A 17628-nucleotide genomic window follows, 5' to 3' on the forward strand; every position below is an offset into this window, starting at 1 on the left:
TTACACCAAGCTTCACATTTCCCATTATAAATGGTATCTAAAGTATCCAGACTTCCCACAGCAAAGGTTAAGGGCAGAACATGAATGCCCACTTCCCCTTTCCTTTAATTACTCAAGATTCTAAATCTCAGGCCTGGAACAATCTAGAGCTTTCACAGAAAATGAAGGAGGCAAATATTGAAAGGTCACATTTAAAATCAGAGTAGTTTTGGTAGAATGTATATCAATGCCACCCAGACTGATTCTGGGGTCTGAGGCTGGCCTGTGTAATCAGTCATGACACAAACAGACAGGATTTGTAACAGCTCCATGTGGTAGGAGACTAGCAGCAGGTTTCTGTCTGTGTCAAATTGTAAGTGACTAGATAAACAGCTTGTTCTGCCTGTGCCTCTGGGAAGCAGAGTATCATAATTCATCCATCATAGCCAGTAAATCATCTCCCTTGCTTGTGCTCTGTCTGGGCTGATCTGTCACCTCAAACTCTCCCATGATTCGAGCCAGCTCCTCATTCTGCTGTTGGTCCTGTTGAAAATGAAAACAAAACCCTGACATCTAAATTCTTAATTTCACAATTATTGTCAGTGTAACTCTGTTCAGAGAGTTCATCTCAAGATTTAAGGTGCAAAATTTGACTAAATTTAGAACTGTCATCATAACCTTAGAAAAGCCCTCAGCGTTCTGAATTTTATGTATTTTAACATAAAAAGTATGTTTAAGAAAAGATACTTTTCAGTTACTGAGAAATTAACTAAACCCCTGATGAACCACCAGTTTTTTAAACACTACAAATAAAAACAAGTGTTAGCTCCCTCCTACCCCCATTCGTTAATTATAACACTGGCTATTGCTTTTCCCTTAAAATAGCTAATGATGGAGCCTGCCCTTGCAGTTCTACCCTGTGCAGACCACAGGACTGGAATCAGAATACAAAACTCAGGTGACATACTTAAGCATGTGAGGCTCTGCAGCTGTAGGGCAATAGGAGCAGGCAAATGGTCCATCGGGTCTGCCTTCTCTAGCCTATATATTTGTAAAACTTTGTGCTTTGGCAGGTGAGTAAAGGAGATACAGTTGCAAATATCTGCTATATTTCTAATTCTATTACTTTGTAATTGCTAAGTCTGCACATAATTTCTATTACTTGTGATCTTAACTGGGTTTTGTCAAAATACATTAATATTTTCAAATTTATCAAATTCATCTTTAGGGTAAAATTATTTTCTCAGAAACAAAGAGATGATAAAGATCAACGATCTGAAATACACTATACATACCTGTAAAATGACAGGCATCTGACGAAGTGAGTATTCACCCACGAAAGCTTATGCTCCAAAACGTCTGTTAGTCTATAAGGTGCCACAGGACTCTTTGTTGCTTTTTACAGATCCAGACTAACATGGCTACCCCTCTGATAGTGGACTATACATACCTGGGTTGCTTGTATGTTGATAACTTTGTAAGATAACTCTTCAGGCCTGGTCAATGCTGCATGTCTGATTGAAAGCATAAAAAAAGTTTACTTAATCTCATGTATGATAGATAGGGGAATGAAGGGGAAAACATCTGGTTGGTTATTAATTTACTGAGCATCCTTCTTCATATAGCAACCCCTGCACATCCATGAGATGCTAGTATTTCTCTAATACAAAACACATCCAGCTAGCTTTAACTTTAACTAATCAGACAATGGAATGGCAGCCTTCCCCTGATCCCCACAGCCAGAAAATAAATCCTTTATCAAAGAGACTAGGATGATTAGAGCTGAGAGACCAGATTACCTGAATTGTCATTAAGGCTATAATAAAGCACTTATCTTGTGAAATGTTTATTTGCTTAAAAGGAGCTGGAGGGAGATTGGTAATGGGAGAGTATTTCGCTTTACGCACAGGTTCAAATCTATCAGGTCACTAGTGACCAAAAGTCATTACCATCCAATGGGGAATTAAGAAGCCTCAGTCACTTTATAGTGGAGAAGACTCCACGTTACAACCCCCTCCCACCTGTGCTAACTGGATTTCTGGTTGGTAATTTCAGAGGCCAAGGTGTGAACACACCAGAGAGACTGAGCTCCTCTCTTGTCCCTGGAGAGGATCCATCCAGGTCAGGACTGAGCCATAATAGAACGCTTGCCCTGTGCTGTACCTTCACTTTACAGAAAGGGCTTCAGTCTCCAGGACTGTCAATGTTGTGCATCTCCCCAGTCCCAAAACCACACACACAAAATTGCACTGGAATTAAGCATACTCTTCTTCCTCATCTGTTGTGAATAGGTTTAATCGGAATCCCGGCTCACTGCCATTGGGTTTCTTGATCTCCAGGCCTCCCATTAGTCTAGCCAAAAAGTTCAGTTCTTCTTTAGCAAGAGGGTTAGGGGCTGCATTCTCCTGCAGAAAACAATAATGGATTCGTTGGATGGACAAACAGAAAAAGAAGGACTATACTCGTTTTGCTGGTTCCTAGTATTGTAAAGGACAACATTTTTCAGTGTGATATTATTATTATTTAATATTTTATATTATAGAAGCAATATGGTGGCTGACTGATGTTTAGCGCATATGGACTCAAACTGAGGTTACACATACAGGACAAAATAATTTCCTGGCTAAATCGAACAGCTGAAAAATCTGTAAAATGAACTTCCAATTGTTTCAGTAGGTCAAACAACTAATTAGGGAAAACAACAACAAAGATTTTAGCATGCATAAAGATCAGGACAGAGAACAATACAGAAAAAATTATATAACCATGATATAAACCACGGGTAGCCTCCTCTAATATGCTCTGGTCACCCCATGGCAACAAGGACGGTAAAAAATTGGAGGGGGTTCAGAGAAGCCTAACAACGCAGAGGCCTGGAAAAATTATCCTATACACAGAGCCTGAAGAGACTGGGATTGTTTACCTGAGAAAGGAAGATGAATAGGAGGGGTCGTGATAAAAGTATATAAAATAATGAATGGTCTAGAAAAGCAAGGTTGGGAGCTTCTGTTCTTCATGTCTCAAAAAAGAACAAGGGGAGACTGAATGAAACTAAAAAAGGTGGCAAATCCAAAACTGATAAAAGGACATACTTCTTCACATAATGCGTATTTACACCAAAATACTTTTTGCCACAGAATGTCACTGACATCAATAACTTAGTAAAGCATGAAGGGGACAGAAGGACATCCGACCTTTGTGTGGGATGCCAAACTCTTGGATGCTCCTGACATATGCGTCTCTACTGGCCGACTAACACTGTACCTAGAGGGAAAAATAAAAGAGTTACTGCATGCAGGGAAAAAACAGTCCGTTCCTGTGCACGGGGGAGGAGCCAGAGAGACATCTCTGTCTGCATAGGATCAAAATATGTTTTCTGGATGATAAAGTTATATCCATACATTCTTTTCTGGAGACAGTGAATAATTGGAATGAGCAGTTCTAATTCAGTTTTCTAACAGACTGACTGTGTTAAAGTGCTTGAGTGAAGAAAAGTACAAATGGGCAAAGAGTACTCCTAACTCTTCTTTCCTGAATGGCAAAATTACTCAGAAGAAATCTAGGTCATCAAAAGTATTCCCTGAATGCAAACTAGGTGATAATTACATGCAGCTCACAGAACGTGAAGTACTAAACCAGATCCAGTCATTCCTCAACTCTGCTGTGGACAGGAGTTGAGATTTTGCTGTTTCTTTTCGGGGCTATTTATATATATCCATACATAGCTACTGCTAGTCGTGTTGTTCTCCTCCCAAGACGACATCACTAAACTAAAGGTGTCAAGTTGATAAAGAGCTGCAGACGTGGCATAAACAAGCCAATGAGATACAAAGACTGAAGACATATTTTCCTCAACAAAACAAGAGCCATTTATCTTCAAGGCTGACCTTCAGCAGGTTTTATTAAGAATTTTATATGTAGTTTCTATGTAGGACAGTTTACTTACATGTTTGTCCCCAGTTTAAGCACTCTGTCTCCATAAAGATCAAATGAACCTTCCCTTTGTGGACTGATATAATTTCCACCATTGGTGAATTCAACCCTTTTAACTTCATCTCCATTGCAATTAAACATCCTTAAAGGAATAAAAATAAATCATTGTTATCTCAAGATATTTAGTGATGCTCTTTAGTGCTGACTTGCTTTGCTCTTCATACTAGAGGAGGGGGAATCAAGCTCTCTTTTGTCAAATGTTTGATACTACTATAAAAACGATTAAATTGATAAAGGGCAGCGGTGTAATTTTAAAAGAATAAATAAGGGGCACTTTGCTGGAACAGGAGATTAAAGAGGGAATACTCAGCCTTTCATTGTCAGATCACTTGTTCCAAATCCTGAGCTATATAAGTAATTAATACCCAACAGATATTCAGTGATCTATGCAAAATGAATGATAGTTTTGGTGCACTTCCCGCTGGACAAGTATTCTCATTACAGTTCGTACCAACTGCTCCTTTGTGGGCAGCCGTGCACACTGGGGGAGCTGCATACATAATAAATAATGGTCTAGAAATCACCTGATGAGTCCTGGAACTTCTGTTCCCCATGGAACAGGACCTGATATAGGCAGCACAAAGCGACCATTCGAGTTTTGTACTTTATCCTTTAGAAAGATGGAGACCTGCAAAGAAACACCCCACCCACAAAAATACCAGTCAAACGACTCCGAATGTAAATCACTTAGAGCCTGATCCTGCAGACTTCCTGCATGGTAATTCCTGCCAAAATCAAAGGAAGGCTGATATTTGAAAGGACTGTGGGATTGGGCCCACAATAGTCACATTCTAGTCATCGCCCACAGACTGGAACTATTAATCTAACTTTAACTGATCATATTCAAATGAATAAAACTGAACCCTTTATTTTATTTAGGAATGTCAAATCCTTCTGTCAATCCCCAGTTTTTCATGGTTTCTTAGTCAAGCCTTTAATTAAAAAGAAAAATGTTTGTCAGTTGAGTTTGTTTATAAACAGATATCTTTGGGTTTGTGAAATCTCCCAATAATGAAAAACCCAAGTCCAGAAAACAGTCTGTATATTAGTATTTAAAGAACTGCAGCTGAGTATGGGCAGTTGCTTTTCATACCATTCTAGTGAATGGGATGTTCAGTTAGTAAAAACTATTGGGCACACTTGTTATTTATATTGTGCTCAGTTTTTAGAGTTACGGAGAGATCAAGCACATTGATGTAAGTTACAAGCCCAAGCAGCAAAAACACACCTGTTTCAAACTAATGTAATTATAACAAAATACCTACATTTTATTGCCACAAAATCACTGTTTTTCTTATGGGCTAATGAAATGGGACACTTACCCTGATGTGCATGTCCTGAAAGAAAATGAGGAGTGTTTGCCTGATCAGCTGAAATTCACCAGCAGAGAGACAACTGTACATCTAGAGAACAGAAAATAAATTATAACTGTAATGTTTCTAAGCTGTTCTGTGAATGACCTGTCCCATCTAGTCAAATGTGGCCACAAAAATGTCAAAACTGTGTTGCAAATAAAAATCAATAAAGGGCAGTGTGGTAAGCAGTCATTGTTAACAAACCAATTTCAAATTCATTTCCTACTGAAGTCAATGGAAAGACTTACACTTTAATGGGAACTGGACTGGACCCTAAATAAATAAATAGCTTAAAGTGAGCAATATGAAAACAACACTGGAATTCTAAACTGCTCAGTCTCAAGAAGTGTTTTTAAAACACTTCAGAGCCTTCCTTCACCATTATTTATTGTTAGAATATATCAGTCACTAAATTCCCTTCCAAAGAAATACAATTTAGAGTTAAAAAAAGTCTTTCACTGGGATAGTTATATTTGTGGTTCCAAAAAGATTAGGAAAAGTTAGTAACTGAAAACCAAATCTATTTCCCTCAGGTTCAAGAGGGGAGCAGAATGATTTGAGTTGTTCCCTAAGGGTGAAAGAAAAGTTCCACACTCAATGAGCCACTCATTAACATGGTATTTAGCATCTTTAAAATTATCTGAAAAAAAAGTGAAAAAACAAACAGCTGTGAGGTCCATGGTTCATCCAATAATTGGGCTCTTACATCGATTAGCTGCCGAAATGTTTCGTCCACTTGGTTAAGAATATTAGGGGAGTCTCGTATAAAATCCTTGATAGCATCCAGATGATTGAAAGTGACTAGCAGTATGTCTTTGGGTCGAGGACAGAGCAGAACTTGGTATTTGAAAGCCATAGTCATAAGATCATAGAGCTGTAAAATAATGCAGGGAAATCTAGTTAGATCAAAAAACCTAAGTCAGTCATCGTCTGGTGCAAATCCCACTGTCAAATCAAGTTTAATCTGGAAAGTGGTTTTGAAAACTCATCCCAATACCTGTATGGTAAGAGCTCTGATCTTTTATTCCTGTGGCAGATTTTATACATACCTGTTACATGCAGAATTTAATTTTTAGTATCTAAACCCATAGGGTAAAGTGTTCACAGGGGCTTCCCTCAACCTCCTTAGTTATAGCCACAGTTATTTGCATGTAGAAATACTCTTTACAAGCACACATTCAGGTATTTGCACATACAAAATTGAGGGTATGAATCTGGAGATGCCCAAATAGTAATAAGCATATACACAGTTATAATTAAGACACACCTAATGAATACCCCAAATCAAACACTTTCACATTATCAAAGCAGAAACATAGAGTTGGAATTTGTTGTTGTTTTGAGTTACCTTAATGTGTCTGATACTAAGGTATATTTTCTAACACCTTTCCTGGGAGGAAACTAGGAGGAACTTTTGCAAGGAGGATTTCTGTCACAAAATGCTTGATCAATTAGAATGATATAAAAAAATTCTACTGCAATCAACACCCAGTGAGAAGCAGCATCAAAGAAAGCAACAAATGGCTTCTAATATCTAGAATGATTTATGAGGGGAAGACATTCTTTTTACCTTATCCATGCTCGCCTGGTTCAGCCTCATGATTGAAGCATGAGCCAGCCGGTCATACACTGTTCTCAGGGCCTTCTTGGAATAGAGTTCCTGTGGTTTAAACAGCTCTTCCATAAACTTTTTATTGAACATGGTTGTGATGATATCATTCATAACTGTAAAGACAAAAGAACCCATTCTGTTGATTTTCTATACTGACAGACTTCAGAAATAGCTAATGCTCAATTTTGTTCCACATGGAGGACACAGACAGTCGGGTGTGCGAGGATTCATATGAATTGTTACCTATGCAAACCACATACAGAGCCACAAGAGAAAAAAATACTGGTATACTATACCAGCAAAGCACTTCTAGTGTGGACGCAGCTAAACCAGCCAAGCTGTCCTTTGCTATAGTATAGTAAAACCATCTCCCACAAGAGAAACAAACTACACTGGTAAAAGTGAAGTTCTGCCAGTATAAATGCATCTACACTAGGAGCTTTTGTTGGCACAGTGCTGTGGGTCAGGGACCACACCTCTTCACCCCTGCGAATGACAGAGCTGGGCTGGCAGAAGTCTGCAGTGTAGACCTAGCCATAGGCAACAAACACTTTTTTTCTGATGGGAATAAGACTCTTTTTGGTGCATTGTTTTTTAAGTCATGTCTATCACTTTTATTATTTTTTTATTTAAATTAGAAATGTCTGGTTCTGTGCACAGGCTGATACTGCATCTAATGCCTATTTAGCTGTTATTCTGCTCCACAGGGAAAGCTTTGTGGTTCTAAATTATGTTAGACTTTCACATTACCATCTTAAAATAAATTATAGTCAACTGAATCTTTTTCTCCCTTTAGAAATGTAAGAAATCAATTTCTTTTCCTCTTTTTAACAGAAGTCTATCAAATGATTCAAGGTTCATTGTCTGAAGTTGTTGTGTTGCACAGATTTGGATTTTTGGTGGTAAGGAAAGCATTTCAAACACTGGCACCACTGGAAGATAATACTGAGCTCTTCCACTGTGATTTTCATATGAGAATCTCAAAGCACTTCAAAACATTTATTAAGCTTCACAACAACCTTATGAATAGTACCTTTTTATATATGTATATTGAGGCACAGAGCTGTTAAGTGACTTACTCAAGAGATGCAGTGACAGAGCAAAGAACAGAACCATGGAGTCCTGCCTTGCAGTGCTCTGCTCTAATCACCAGCGTACACTGCTTTTCTGAAAAGGTAGACACTAGGGACAAATTTAGCAGTGATACAAGGAGGTGCAACTCCACTGTCTTCAGTACTGAATTTGGCCCTAAACTTTGTATCACAAACACTCACTTCCCACTATGGAAATGCTGAATGAAAGCTAATATTGTAGTCCATACCAAGACTACAGAGCAAGGATTAAGCCTCTTCTAAGCAGATGACCACTACCAAAGATAGTGATGCTAGCAAATTCAAACAGGATTACAGAAACCTCCAGGCAGAAGTCAGAGAACAAAGAGATACTTGGTGGTAGTGATTAGTTATATAAGTACTGACATTAGTTCTTATTGGTAGAGTTAGACATGCACGCTCACTATTGGGGGGGCAAGGGGTGGTGAGTGGGTCTACTGCACTTCAGCAGAAGCTATGTAGCAGCTATTTTCACCTTCTCTGGCGCTAAATAATACTGGAAACTTAGTTAGATATCCAGGGCAGTTGCTAGGTACCATTCAGGTGCCGAGAAGCTGGAAACAGATCATTCAGGGTGCTGGAGCGCAAGTTATTACTGATGCAATTCCCTCTATGCTTGCTTGGAGGTAATATTTACAAAGATGCAAAACAGTATTTCCCCTTGTGGGCATCTTAAGACATTTCACAGGATCCCAATCTATTCTCAGCTTCTAAGAAGCAGTGACCCAAATAAAAGTAACTACGATTAAAAGATTTTTCTTCCCCCCACTGCCTACCTTTGGCATGTACTGTCCATAAAACATTTTATTTGTCAATCCTAGCCAGAATCTTAATCCAACATCCCTTTAGGAATGAAGAAAATCCAATCCAATGTCAATAAGTATCAGTCATTACATATTTTATTTTGCAGCTGGTCAGACATGAAAAAAATCAGACCTTCGGCCCCATGGCAACACTAACATGAATATTTTATAGCTGTTTGCACACATTGCACATTTTTTGTGCCCATCAAGATCCATTAAGGTTACCAAGGCCATCCAAACAGGTAGCAGAACAATCCTATTTAGAGTTGCAACAATACTCAAAGTCTCTCTATAAGTGTTTTACAATGGAATGCAATGGAATGAAATGGGATGACTTGTATTAACCACACATCAATCCTTACATAAATTAATTCCTGCAATTAAAACCATTCACATTTCTTAAAATAGAGCGGTGAAAGAAACAAATATTCAATGTAAAAAGGACACAGCCAACCCCAGTATCATTCAAAAACCAAACACACTTCTGATAGTGAAATGTGGTATTAATTTCTTTATAGGAACTAAAGACAATAGCCTTGGATCAAGCAAAGGGATCCCAGAGTGTAGGTTCTCCCAAGGAGAACATGTTAGTCATTCGAGTTAGGGAAAAAAAACCAAAAAAAAAAACAGAGGGGGGTCAGCACAGGGATAAGGACACTCTAAGCAGTGCAGCACAAAGGCAACTAGACACAGAGGGAGCTCAGCAAGCAGGACCAGGAAAGGGATCCAAGTGCAGACAGGAGACATTCCCACAAAGAGAGAATGCAATGGACGAGAGAGAAGAGGGAGGATTCACAGAGGTTTTTCCATAATCATGTCACATCATTTGTGACCCATACATCTCAGTTTCTAATGCAGTTTAACGAGAGATGGCTCACATGCATGACAGGAAGCAGATAACTTTCTGTCTTGATAAAGCTCATGCTTCCTAGATTACATTCAAAGGAATAATCCAAGACCAAAACACTTACACATTTTTACCTGCAACAAGTTTCCATTTAAAACAAAATCCAGGTACACAACTGCTGACAACCAAGGTTATAACTGACTCCAGCTGTGAACAACAGACACATAGACGTTCACATTACAGTCTGCCAACTACTAATTACTGCTTCAGACACCAGTCACTGGTTACATTTTACACAGTTGCAGCAGCTCCTTTAGCTACTCATTGTGTAAACATGAACAATTGTATATTAAAGATAAATAACTGAAGTCAATGAAATAGATGAGGATGGGTGAATCCTGAATCATCATATCATCAACCTTGTGATTTTGGACTGTTGACTGCTCGGGGATCATTCCTTTTAATAGTAGCATCCCGCAGTGGATACAGTATGTTTTTACTGTATAATCCTTGCACAATGAAAGTATTAAAGCTTTACTGATTGATCTATGTGGAATCCACATTTGTGCCTTGACCATATAACTATGAAAAGCAGGTGCTTTTATCCTCCGCATCCCACTTTTGAATGTGTTACAATAGAGCCCTACAGAGCCTTTTGATATGTTAGTACATTTTAAATGCTGCAAGAACATGTAACTGCACAAAACACATTGTGGAGCCACAGAAAAAAACGGAAGCAAACTCCAGCATATTCACATATCAATATCACTTGAACACTTAGGTATAGGGCTGTCAATTAATCGCAGTTAACTCACACGATTAACTAAAAATAAAATAAAATTGTGATTGAAAAAATTAATCGCAATTAATCGCACCTATAACATGAAATTTATTAAATATTTTCAATACTGATTTCAATTACAACACAGAATACAAAGTGCACAGTGCTCACTTTATATTATTATTTTTGATTACAAATATATGCACTGTAAAAATGATAAACAAAATAAATAGTATTTTTCAATTCATCTCATACAAGTACTGAAGTGCAATCTCTTTATTATGAAAGTGTAACTTACAAATGCAGATTTTTTTTTTGGTTACATAACTGCACTCAAAAACAAAACAGTGTAAAACTTTAGAGCCTACAAGTCCACTCAGTCCTACTTCTTATTCTGCCAATCGCTAAGACAAACAAGTTTGTTTACATTGACGAGAGATACTGCTGCCTGCTTCTCATTTACGTCACCTGAAAGTGAGAACAGGCGTTTGCATGGCACTTTTGTAGCTGGCGTCAGGAGCGCCGCCAGCTTTTCTGCCACCCCGAAATGCCGCCCCCCACAGAGGCGGCGGAAGGTCCCGCTGCCGAAATACCACCACAGTCGCCGCCCCCCAAATTGTAGTGCCCTAGGTGACTGCCTAGGTCGCCTAATGGGTTGCGCCGGCCCTGGCTGGCGTTGCAACGTATTTACATGCCAGATATGCTAAACATTTGAATGCCCCTTCATGCTTCGGCCACCATTCCAGAGGACATGCTTCCATGCTGATGATGGGTTCTGCTTGATAACGATCCAAACCAGTGCAGATTGACGCATGTTCATTTTCATCATCTGAGTCAGATGCCACCAGCAGAAGGTTGATTTTTCTTTTTGGTGGTTTGGGTTCTGTAGTTTTGTAAACAAGTAAAGAAGCAGGCAGCAGCATCTCCTGCAAATTGTAACCAATCTTGTTTGTCTGAGTGATTGACTGACCAAGAAGTAGGACTGAGTGGACTTGTAGGCTCTAAAGTTTTACATTGTTTTATTTTTGAATGCAATTTTTTTTTACATAATTCTACATTTGTAAGTTCAACTATTGTGATAAAGAGATTGCACTACTGTACTTGTATGAGGTGAATTGAAAAAGAATGTTTTTTTGTTTTTTACAGTGCAAATACTTGTAATCAAAAATAAATATAAAATGAGCGTTGTACACTTTGTGTTCTGTGTTGTAATTGAAATTAATATATTTGAAAATGTAGTAAACATCCAAAAATATTTAAAATAAAATAAATGGTATTCTATTGTTAACAGCATGATTAATTGCCATTTTTAAAATCACATGATTAATCACGATTAATTTTTTTAATCGCTTGACAGCCCTACATAGTGAAGCACCTTAGCTAAATGTACAGAGAAAGCTGAAGGCTTTATTCTGAAAACTGTGAATCATAACTATTAAAAGGAAGCTGCTTAAAGAGGTGTTGGGCCCTGGAAACTGGAGACTAATTAAGATGAGGAACGGTAGGGGATTAGGGAATTGGGAATATCCTTACAGAAATACAGCTATGCAGCATACATGATTACTGCCTGCATTTTACACATGAACAATGCTCACAGAACTCATGCAGTCATATGCTTGTATTTCTGTAAGGTTAATCAACAAAGACATTCAGATTTGGCTAGAAAGTTCTCTGGTGAAGATACCATCTATTGATATGCACTGCCCTGATTATAATTAATTTTCAGAGGGCTGCATGATTATAAGATATTTATTGTTAAAGGGTCTTTGATTTATTTGTGTTTAGAGCTAAAATTATTAATGTATTTTTTAAATAGAAAGTCTTGGTTGAAGAATCACCTGTTTGTGTTCTTGACAATTGCTATAACTAAAACACTGTAGCAACAGGGTTTGGAGTGTATATGTGCATATGGGTTTAGAGTGCATATGTGCATATGGTTGTGTTGATCTAATGCATGCAGCTAAAAGGTTACTGTACCTCGTTTCCTGTCCACATCTGTCCATTCATCTACACGAAGCATACAAAACAAAAACATTGGTTCAAGTAGTAAGAACAATACTTGCAAGGAGATTAAAAGAAAGAAATTGGAAAAATCTAGCTGATGGACTTTATTTTCATGTCAGCATTCAATGCTTAACAAGAAAAGGCTGCCTGCCATTTTTACCTTTCATTCACATTAAAAACCAAACACCAATGGTGAAATCCTGGCCCTTTTGAGGTCATTGGCAAAAATCCCACTGACTTCACTGAGGCCAGAATTTTATCCCAAGCAAATGCTCAGCACTTTTGACACCAAGCTGGGAAAGGGAAGAGCTAATGTGACTGGTTGTTTTCAGTACAACTATATTTATTACTCACAAGTGAACAATATAGAGTCAACAGTTCTAACCAATGATACCACAACACAGCTGTAACCACATCTCAACCAAAATAAAGGCTGACTCTTCTGGAGTGTAGAATGCCGCTACAGTAGTGCAGGTCCTACGTTCTCATCGAGATGTGTCGGAACTTGTTTTTTTGGGTCACTGATTCACACCTCATGTGTCATTATGTTTACCGGCTTGTTTACACTTACAGTGCTGCAGCTGCACCGGTGGAGCTGCGCTGCTGTAGCTCTAGTGAAAACGCTACTTACACCAACAGGAGAGCTTCTCCTGATAGCACAGGTACTCCACCTCCCTGAGAACGTCAATGGGAAAAGCCCCCCTGTCGACGTACTGCTGTCTACACCGGAGGTTAGCTTAGTATAACGACGACTCTCAAAGGTGTGGAAAATCCACACCCCTCAGTCACGTAGTTATACTGACATAAGTTGGTAGTGTAGGCCAAGCCTAAGTTTTGTACCTCCAGCCACCTGAACAGTACACAGCGATGGTGCAATAAGATAGCCCTATCATTACTTTAGCCATTATAATATGAATTGTTAAAAATAGCTTCCCGTAATATATCCTCTGCTACTGTTAAGCAGTTTTTTCAGATTGGGAGGACAGATGGAAAAGCACAATGAACCTTTTCCCTGATTTCTTATTGTTATGAAATTTTAAAGTTCCTGGGATCGCCTTCCCTGCTCCTGCTCCATATACTTTCATGGTTTGGAGAAGAACCTTTTTTTAACCATAATTTGTTTAATTCTGAAAATGTTACAATGAGAGCTGCATAATGCCACTGATTTAAGGCTGGAGCTTTTGTGTAGTAAGTACGAAATCAAAGGGGGAGGTACATTTAATAATGACTTTACAACTTTATAAATACAGGGTCCAAAGACATGTTACTAGGCTGGGCACAAAGTCCAGTAGTCATATATTTATGTTTCTCTTATTTTTAAAATTGTGTGTGTTTGTTTCTCAGGGACTTTTTAAATGCTTCAGGAAGCCATCTCTGGGTCCAAAAATAACACTTCATCTGCTGTTATTGTGATATTTCAGAACCAGGATGATGAAAATATTGTTGAGAAGACCAAATCTTGAGTTATTTTGGTTCCATAAATGGATCCCTGAGGCATTAAGCTCCGAAATACAAATACAGAGATATGCAAGTTTATTTGGGCTTCCATGGTAACCAAATGCACAATCTTAGTTTTTACTTTCTTCTATTGTAGGCCTCCACCCATACCAGCTCTTTACTGTAATAAGTGTAGCAATCTCTAGTATGTAAAGAAGTGATGATTTTTCTGGCGATGTTGATAAGTATGATGACTAAGGTTACGATTTAGTCACGAGTATTTTTAGTAAAAGATTCATGGCCCATGACCTGTCCATAACTTATACTATACATACCCCCGACTAAATCTTGGGGGGAGGGAGGCGCTGCTGAGAGGGAGCTGGGGCTGCTGCTAGGGGAGGTGTCTGGGGGTCCCACTGCTGGGGAGCACTGACCCCAGGGCAGCCGCACTGACCCCACTGCTCGGGCGGTCGCCGGATCCAGCCGCACTGGCTGCTGCTCGGGTGGTCCCTGGGGCCAGCTGTCTGGGGCTGTCTGAGCAGCTTCCGGTGCTGTTGGCCCCGGGGCCACTCCAGCAGCAGCTGGTTACAGTGCTGCCCGAGCGGGTGGCTGCGGAGCCGCTTCAGCAGCGGCAAGCAGCCCTGGAGCCAGCTGCTTGGGCAGTTCTGGGGTCAGCCCCCCTGGCTGCCGCAGAAGTCACGGAGCTCATGGAAAGTCACAGAATCCATGACCTCCGTGCCAAACACAGAGCACTAATGATAACAGCTTCATGCAGTCATTACCAGAGAGATACCTAGTGTAAGATAGCACAAATTTATAATGGTGAGAGTAATTAACAATTGGAACAATTTACCAAGTGTCATGGTAGATTTTCCATCACTGACAATTTTTAAATCAAGATTGGATGCTTTTCTAAAAGATCTGCTCTAGGGATTATTCTCAGGAAGTTCTATGGCCTGTGTAATACAGTCAAACTAGATGATCACAATGGTCGCTTCCGGCCTTGGAATCTATTAATCTATGACCATAATGCCCTGATTAAGAAATGGTTGTTCTGACTATGTTGCCTTTGCAGTATCCTTCTGATACCATAGTAAGTATATTAATAACTCTCCTATATAAATGTAATACAGGGAAATATCACCCAATAAAAATGACTGCATGAGACTAGCTTACTAGTAAACGGTAGATCACTTTGGAGCAGGAGCATGACTGATCATATGTCAGAGTGAAATTGCTAAAAACAGAGGACACTGCCATGAATGAGCATCTTTGAGTCCATTTTTGTGCTGCAGCAAAGTCGCTTCTTGGTTGATGGAATCAGTAGGAGAAGGATAATATTTCACCTTATTTTGTACATCCATGACTGGAGTTTTCTCTATTTGCTTCTTAGTCTTCTGGGATTTCCTCAGTTTTCTTTTTTAATTCCCACCCTCCTCTCCTTTACTTTACAGAGACCAAGGGCAGAGATGTAGATGGTGCCCTCCACAGCCTGTTTGGGATGTCCCTGGATCAGTGGGAAGGAGTCATTCCCTTCCCCAAAGCAGCAAAGAATGTGTCCTCTGCACACCCCGTAAAGTCTTCCACCTGGGCACATTTTCTCCTCCCCCCGATGTCATATCATTTTACTTTATAATATTCTAGTGGAACTCCTATTCTATTGGAACATACATTTCCAATACACAGGCTTCCACCCAGGCAGCTACAATGAGGTGTTCACATCTGCCCCTCAATTAAGGGGATCTAGTCAGAACCCTGGTTTCAAACTGGAACCGTTGATTTCAAGGTTTCCATAAAAGATGTAACAGTTGAAAGAAACCTATACTGTATATTGGGTAGGGGGGATAGAGCATGACTGTGCCATACAGTATGGAAACCGAGTATAGAGAGCTGGAGCTTTGATCCACATTCAAAAATACCCCCCATTCCCCCCCCCCCACCACACACTTACATTAGCCAGAATTTTTCTGTTCAAAATGTAACATCACCATTTACATCTATAAGCATAAGTATCCAGCAGTGCTGTGTCCAAAACAGCTTGGCTCAGTATGTACTTACAACAAGCCATTTTAAAATCAGTTTAGCACAAAATTTGCTCATGGAGCCTCAGCTGTTTAGAGGGCAGTGTACAAAGCCTCTTGAACAGAAAGCCAAAGATACAGGATCCAAAAGAGTGTGTGAATTATTTGTTGACTCTCTCTAGGGATGAAGCTAAATTGTGTAGCTGTTTAAATATGAACATAACTCTAGAAATGTCAGACATGTAAAGGAAACTGAGTCTTTAGCCAGATATCCACCACCTGCATCTTGAGATGTGATGCCTCCCCATTAGGGCTCTGGAACATAGCCCTAGCATATGACCTACTAGCCAGATGCCAACAAAAAAGCAAGGAGCGGGAGAGCTAGTCACCCAGCAGGAGGAGGGATAATACAGGTAAAAAAGGCACTCCCCTATTCCCCTTATCAACATCTGAGCACCCGGGTGCTGTCTTCAAACTCTGTTCTATTTTTCTATTCTGTGGATAGTAGATATTTGATACATTTGAAGCCCCAGCCCTCCTGGCTTCTGGAAGGGAAAGTATTGTTTCACTGCCCTGCAGGGGCACTTGATTTGTGGGCTTGCTGCTCCACCCTTCCCACAGCCTCTGGTGTTCATATCCCCTTCATTCCTGAACAGTGCCAGCCTTGCCTCTGTGGCTCAAAGATTCCTAAGCAGTAGTGTGAAATTGACATAATTGTTTGCTGTCTACAGGACTTTAAACAGCAGCTGTAAATTTGAGTCACAGGCAGAAGACTCGCCTGTCAAACCATAGGGGCAAGAAGTGGGGCTTTAAAAAAAACCCCAATAGGTCTCTAATTTCTGCATAGTGGTCTCAGCTGCTCCAGGGAAAGCTTTACACTGGCTCCATGGAGAAAGTATGTTGAAGCCTGCCACAGGGATAGAACTCAAGTCGATCCATTTCAGAGGCATGGGGAAAAGGGGATGCTCTGGGAAGGGGCGGGGGGCGGCCCCCCGGGGATGCTGTGGCGATAGGTGGGGGCGGCCCCCCGGGGATGCTCTGGGAATGGACGGGGGGTGCGGCCCCCGGGGATGCTGTAGCGGGGGGGGCGGCCCCCCGGGGGGGGGGTGGGGGGGGGCGCGGGCCCGGGCCCTCACCTTTGCGGGCCTTCTCCCCGGGGATGCTCTGGGCCCGCAGGCGCTGGTCCAGGATGTAGAGCATCTCCCCGCCCAGGTTGAGGAAGAGCAGCGGCAGCGTGCGGGCCGACATGGCCCGTGTCCGGCCGGGGCCGCGGGGCCCGTCCCTCGCAGCCGCCGGCTCCAGGCTCCCGGAACGGCGGACGCGGTTGCCAGGGCACCGAGGAGGGGGCACGAACCAATCAGGGGGCGGTTTATTGACAGCGTCGGGCTCTTAAAGGGGAAGGGGTGATTTGGCCGACAGGAATCCCCGCGTGCCCCCCCCCCCCCGACACACGGCGCAGGACACGGCTCGGTCGGTTACAGCTTTATTGGGCACCAGCCCCCCCGCCCCCGCCCCCGCCGGGGTGCGCCGCTCGGGCCGGGCCTGCAACGAAAACAAAGCCCCGAGTTAGAGCGGGGGGGGGGGCAGCGCCTCTGCCACCCCCTGCCCCTCCCCACCCCGTAACCCCCCCACTTACCCTTCTCTACCCTCTCCTCCATCCCCTCCCCACCCCGTAACCCCCCCA

At 41.1% G+C, this 17628-nt stretch overlaps 2 protein-coding genes across 5 annotated transcripts in view; both read right to left on the reverse strand.

The window, feature by feature from the left end:
• Positions 1–6: 6 nt before the first annotated feature.
• OSCP1 (organic solute carrier partner 1) lies at positions 7–17240 on the reverse strand. 4 transcript variants are annotated; one of them, XM_026657147.1, is made up of 12 exons: positions 17081–17156; positions 12460–12489; positions 9836–9908; positions 6898–7052; positions 6034–6201; positions 5295–5375; positions 4497–4600; positions 3926–4054; positions 3174–3243; positions 2245–2384; positions 1430–1493; positions 7–522 (listed from the first exon to the last, which is right to left on the reverse strand). In XM_026657147.1, exons 2-12 carry the CDS (start codon positions 12487–12489, stop codon positions 406–408), a joined length of 1131 nt encoding a protein of 376 aa, XP_026512932.1. In that variant the 5' UTR covers positions 17081–17156; the 3' UTR covers positions 7–405. The 4 variants fall into 4 exon arrangements, with proteins under 4 accessions (XP_026512932.1, XP_026512934.1, XP_026512931.1 ...); XM_026657149.1 differs by lacking the exon at positions 9836–9908 and having other exon boundaries at positions 17081–17240; XM_026657146.1 differs by lacking the exons at positions 9836–9908; positions 12460–12489 and having other exon boundaries at positions 17081–17240.
• Positions 17241–17449: 209 nt separating this feature from the next.
• LOC112104232 (cornifelin homolog B-like) overlaps positions 17450–17628 on the reverse strand; it is a 7201-nt gene continuing 7022 nt past the window's right edge. Inside the window, exon 4 of the mRNA XM_026657190.2 lies at positions 17450–17486. The gene's annotated coding sequence lies outside the window, so the exon portion shown is untranslated. The remainder of the gene's footprint in view (positions 17487–17628) is intronic.

Source organism: Terrapene carolina, unplaced genomic scaffold (genome assembly GCF_002925995.2).
Source record: "Terrapene carolina triunguis isolate 2854851 unplaced genomic scaffold, T_m_triunguis-2.0 Scaffold236, whole genome shotgun sequence".
Lineage (NCBI taxonomy): Eukaryota > Metazoa > Chordata > Testudines > Emydidae > Terrapene > Terrapene triunguis.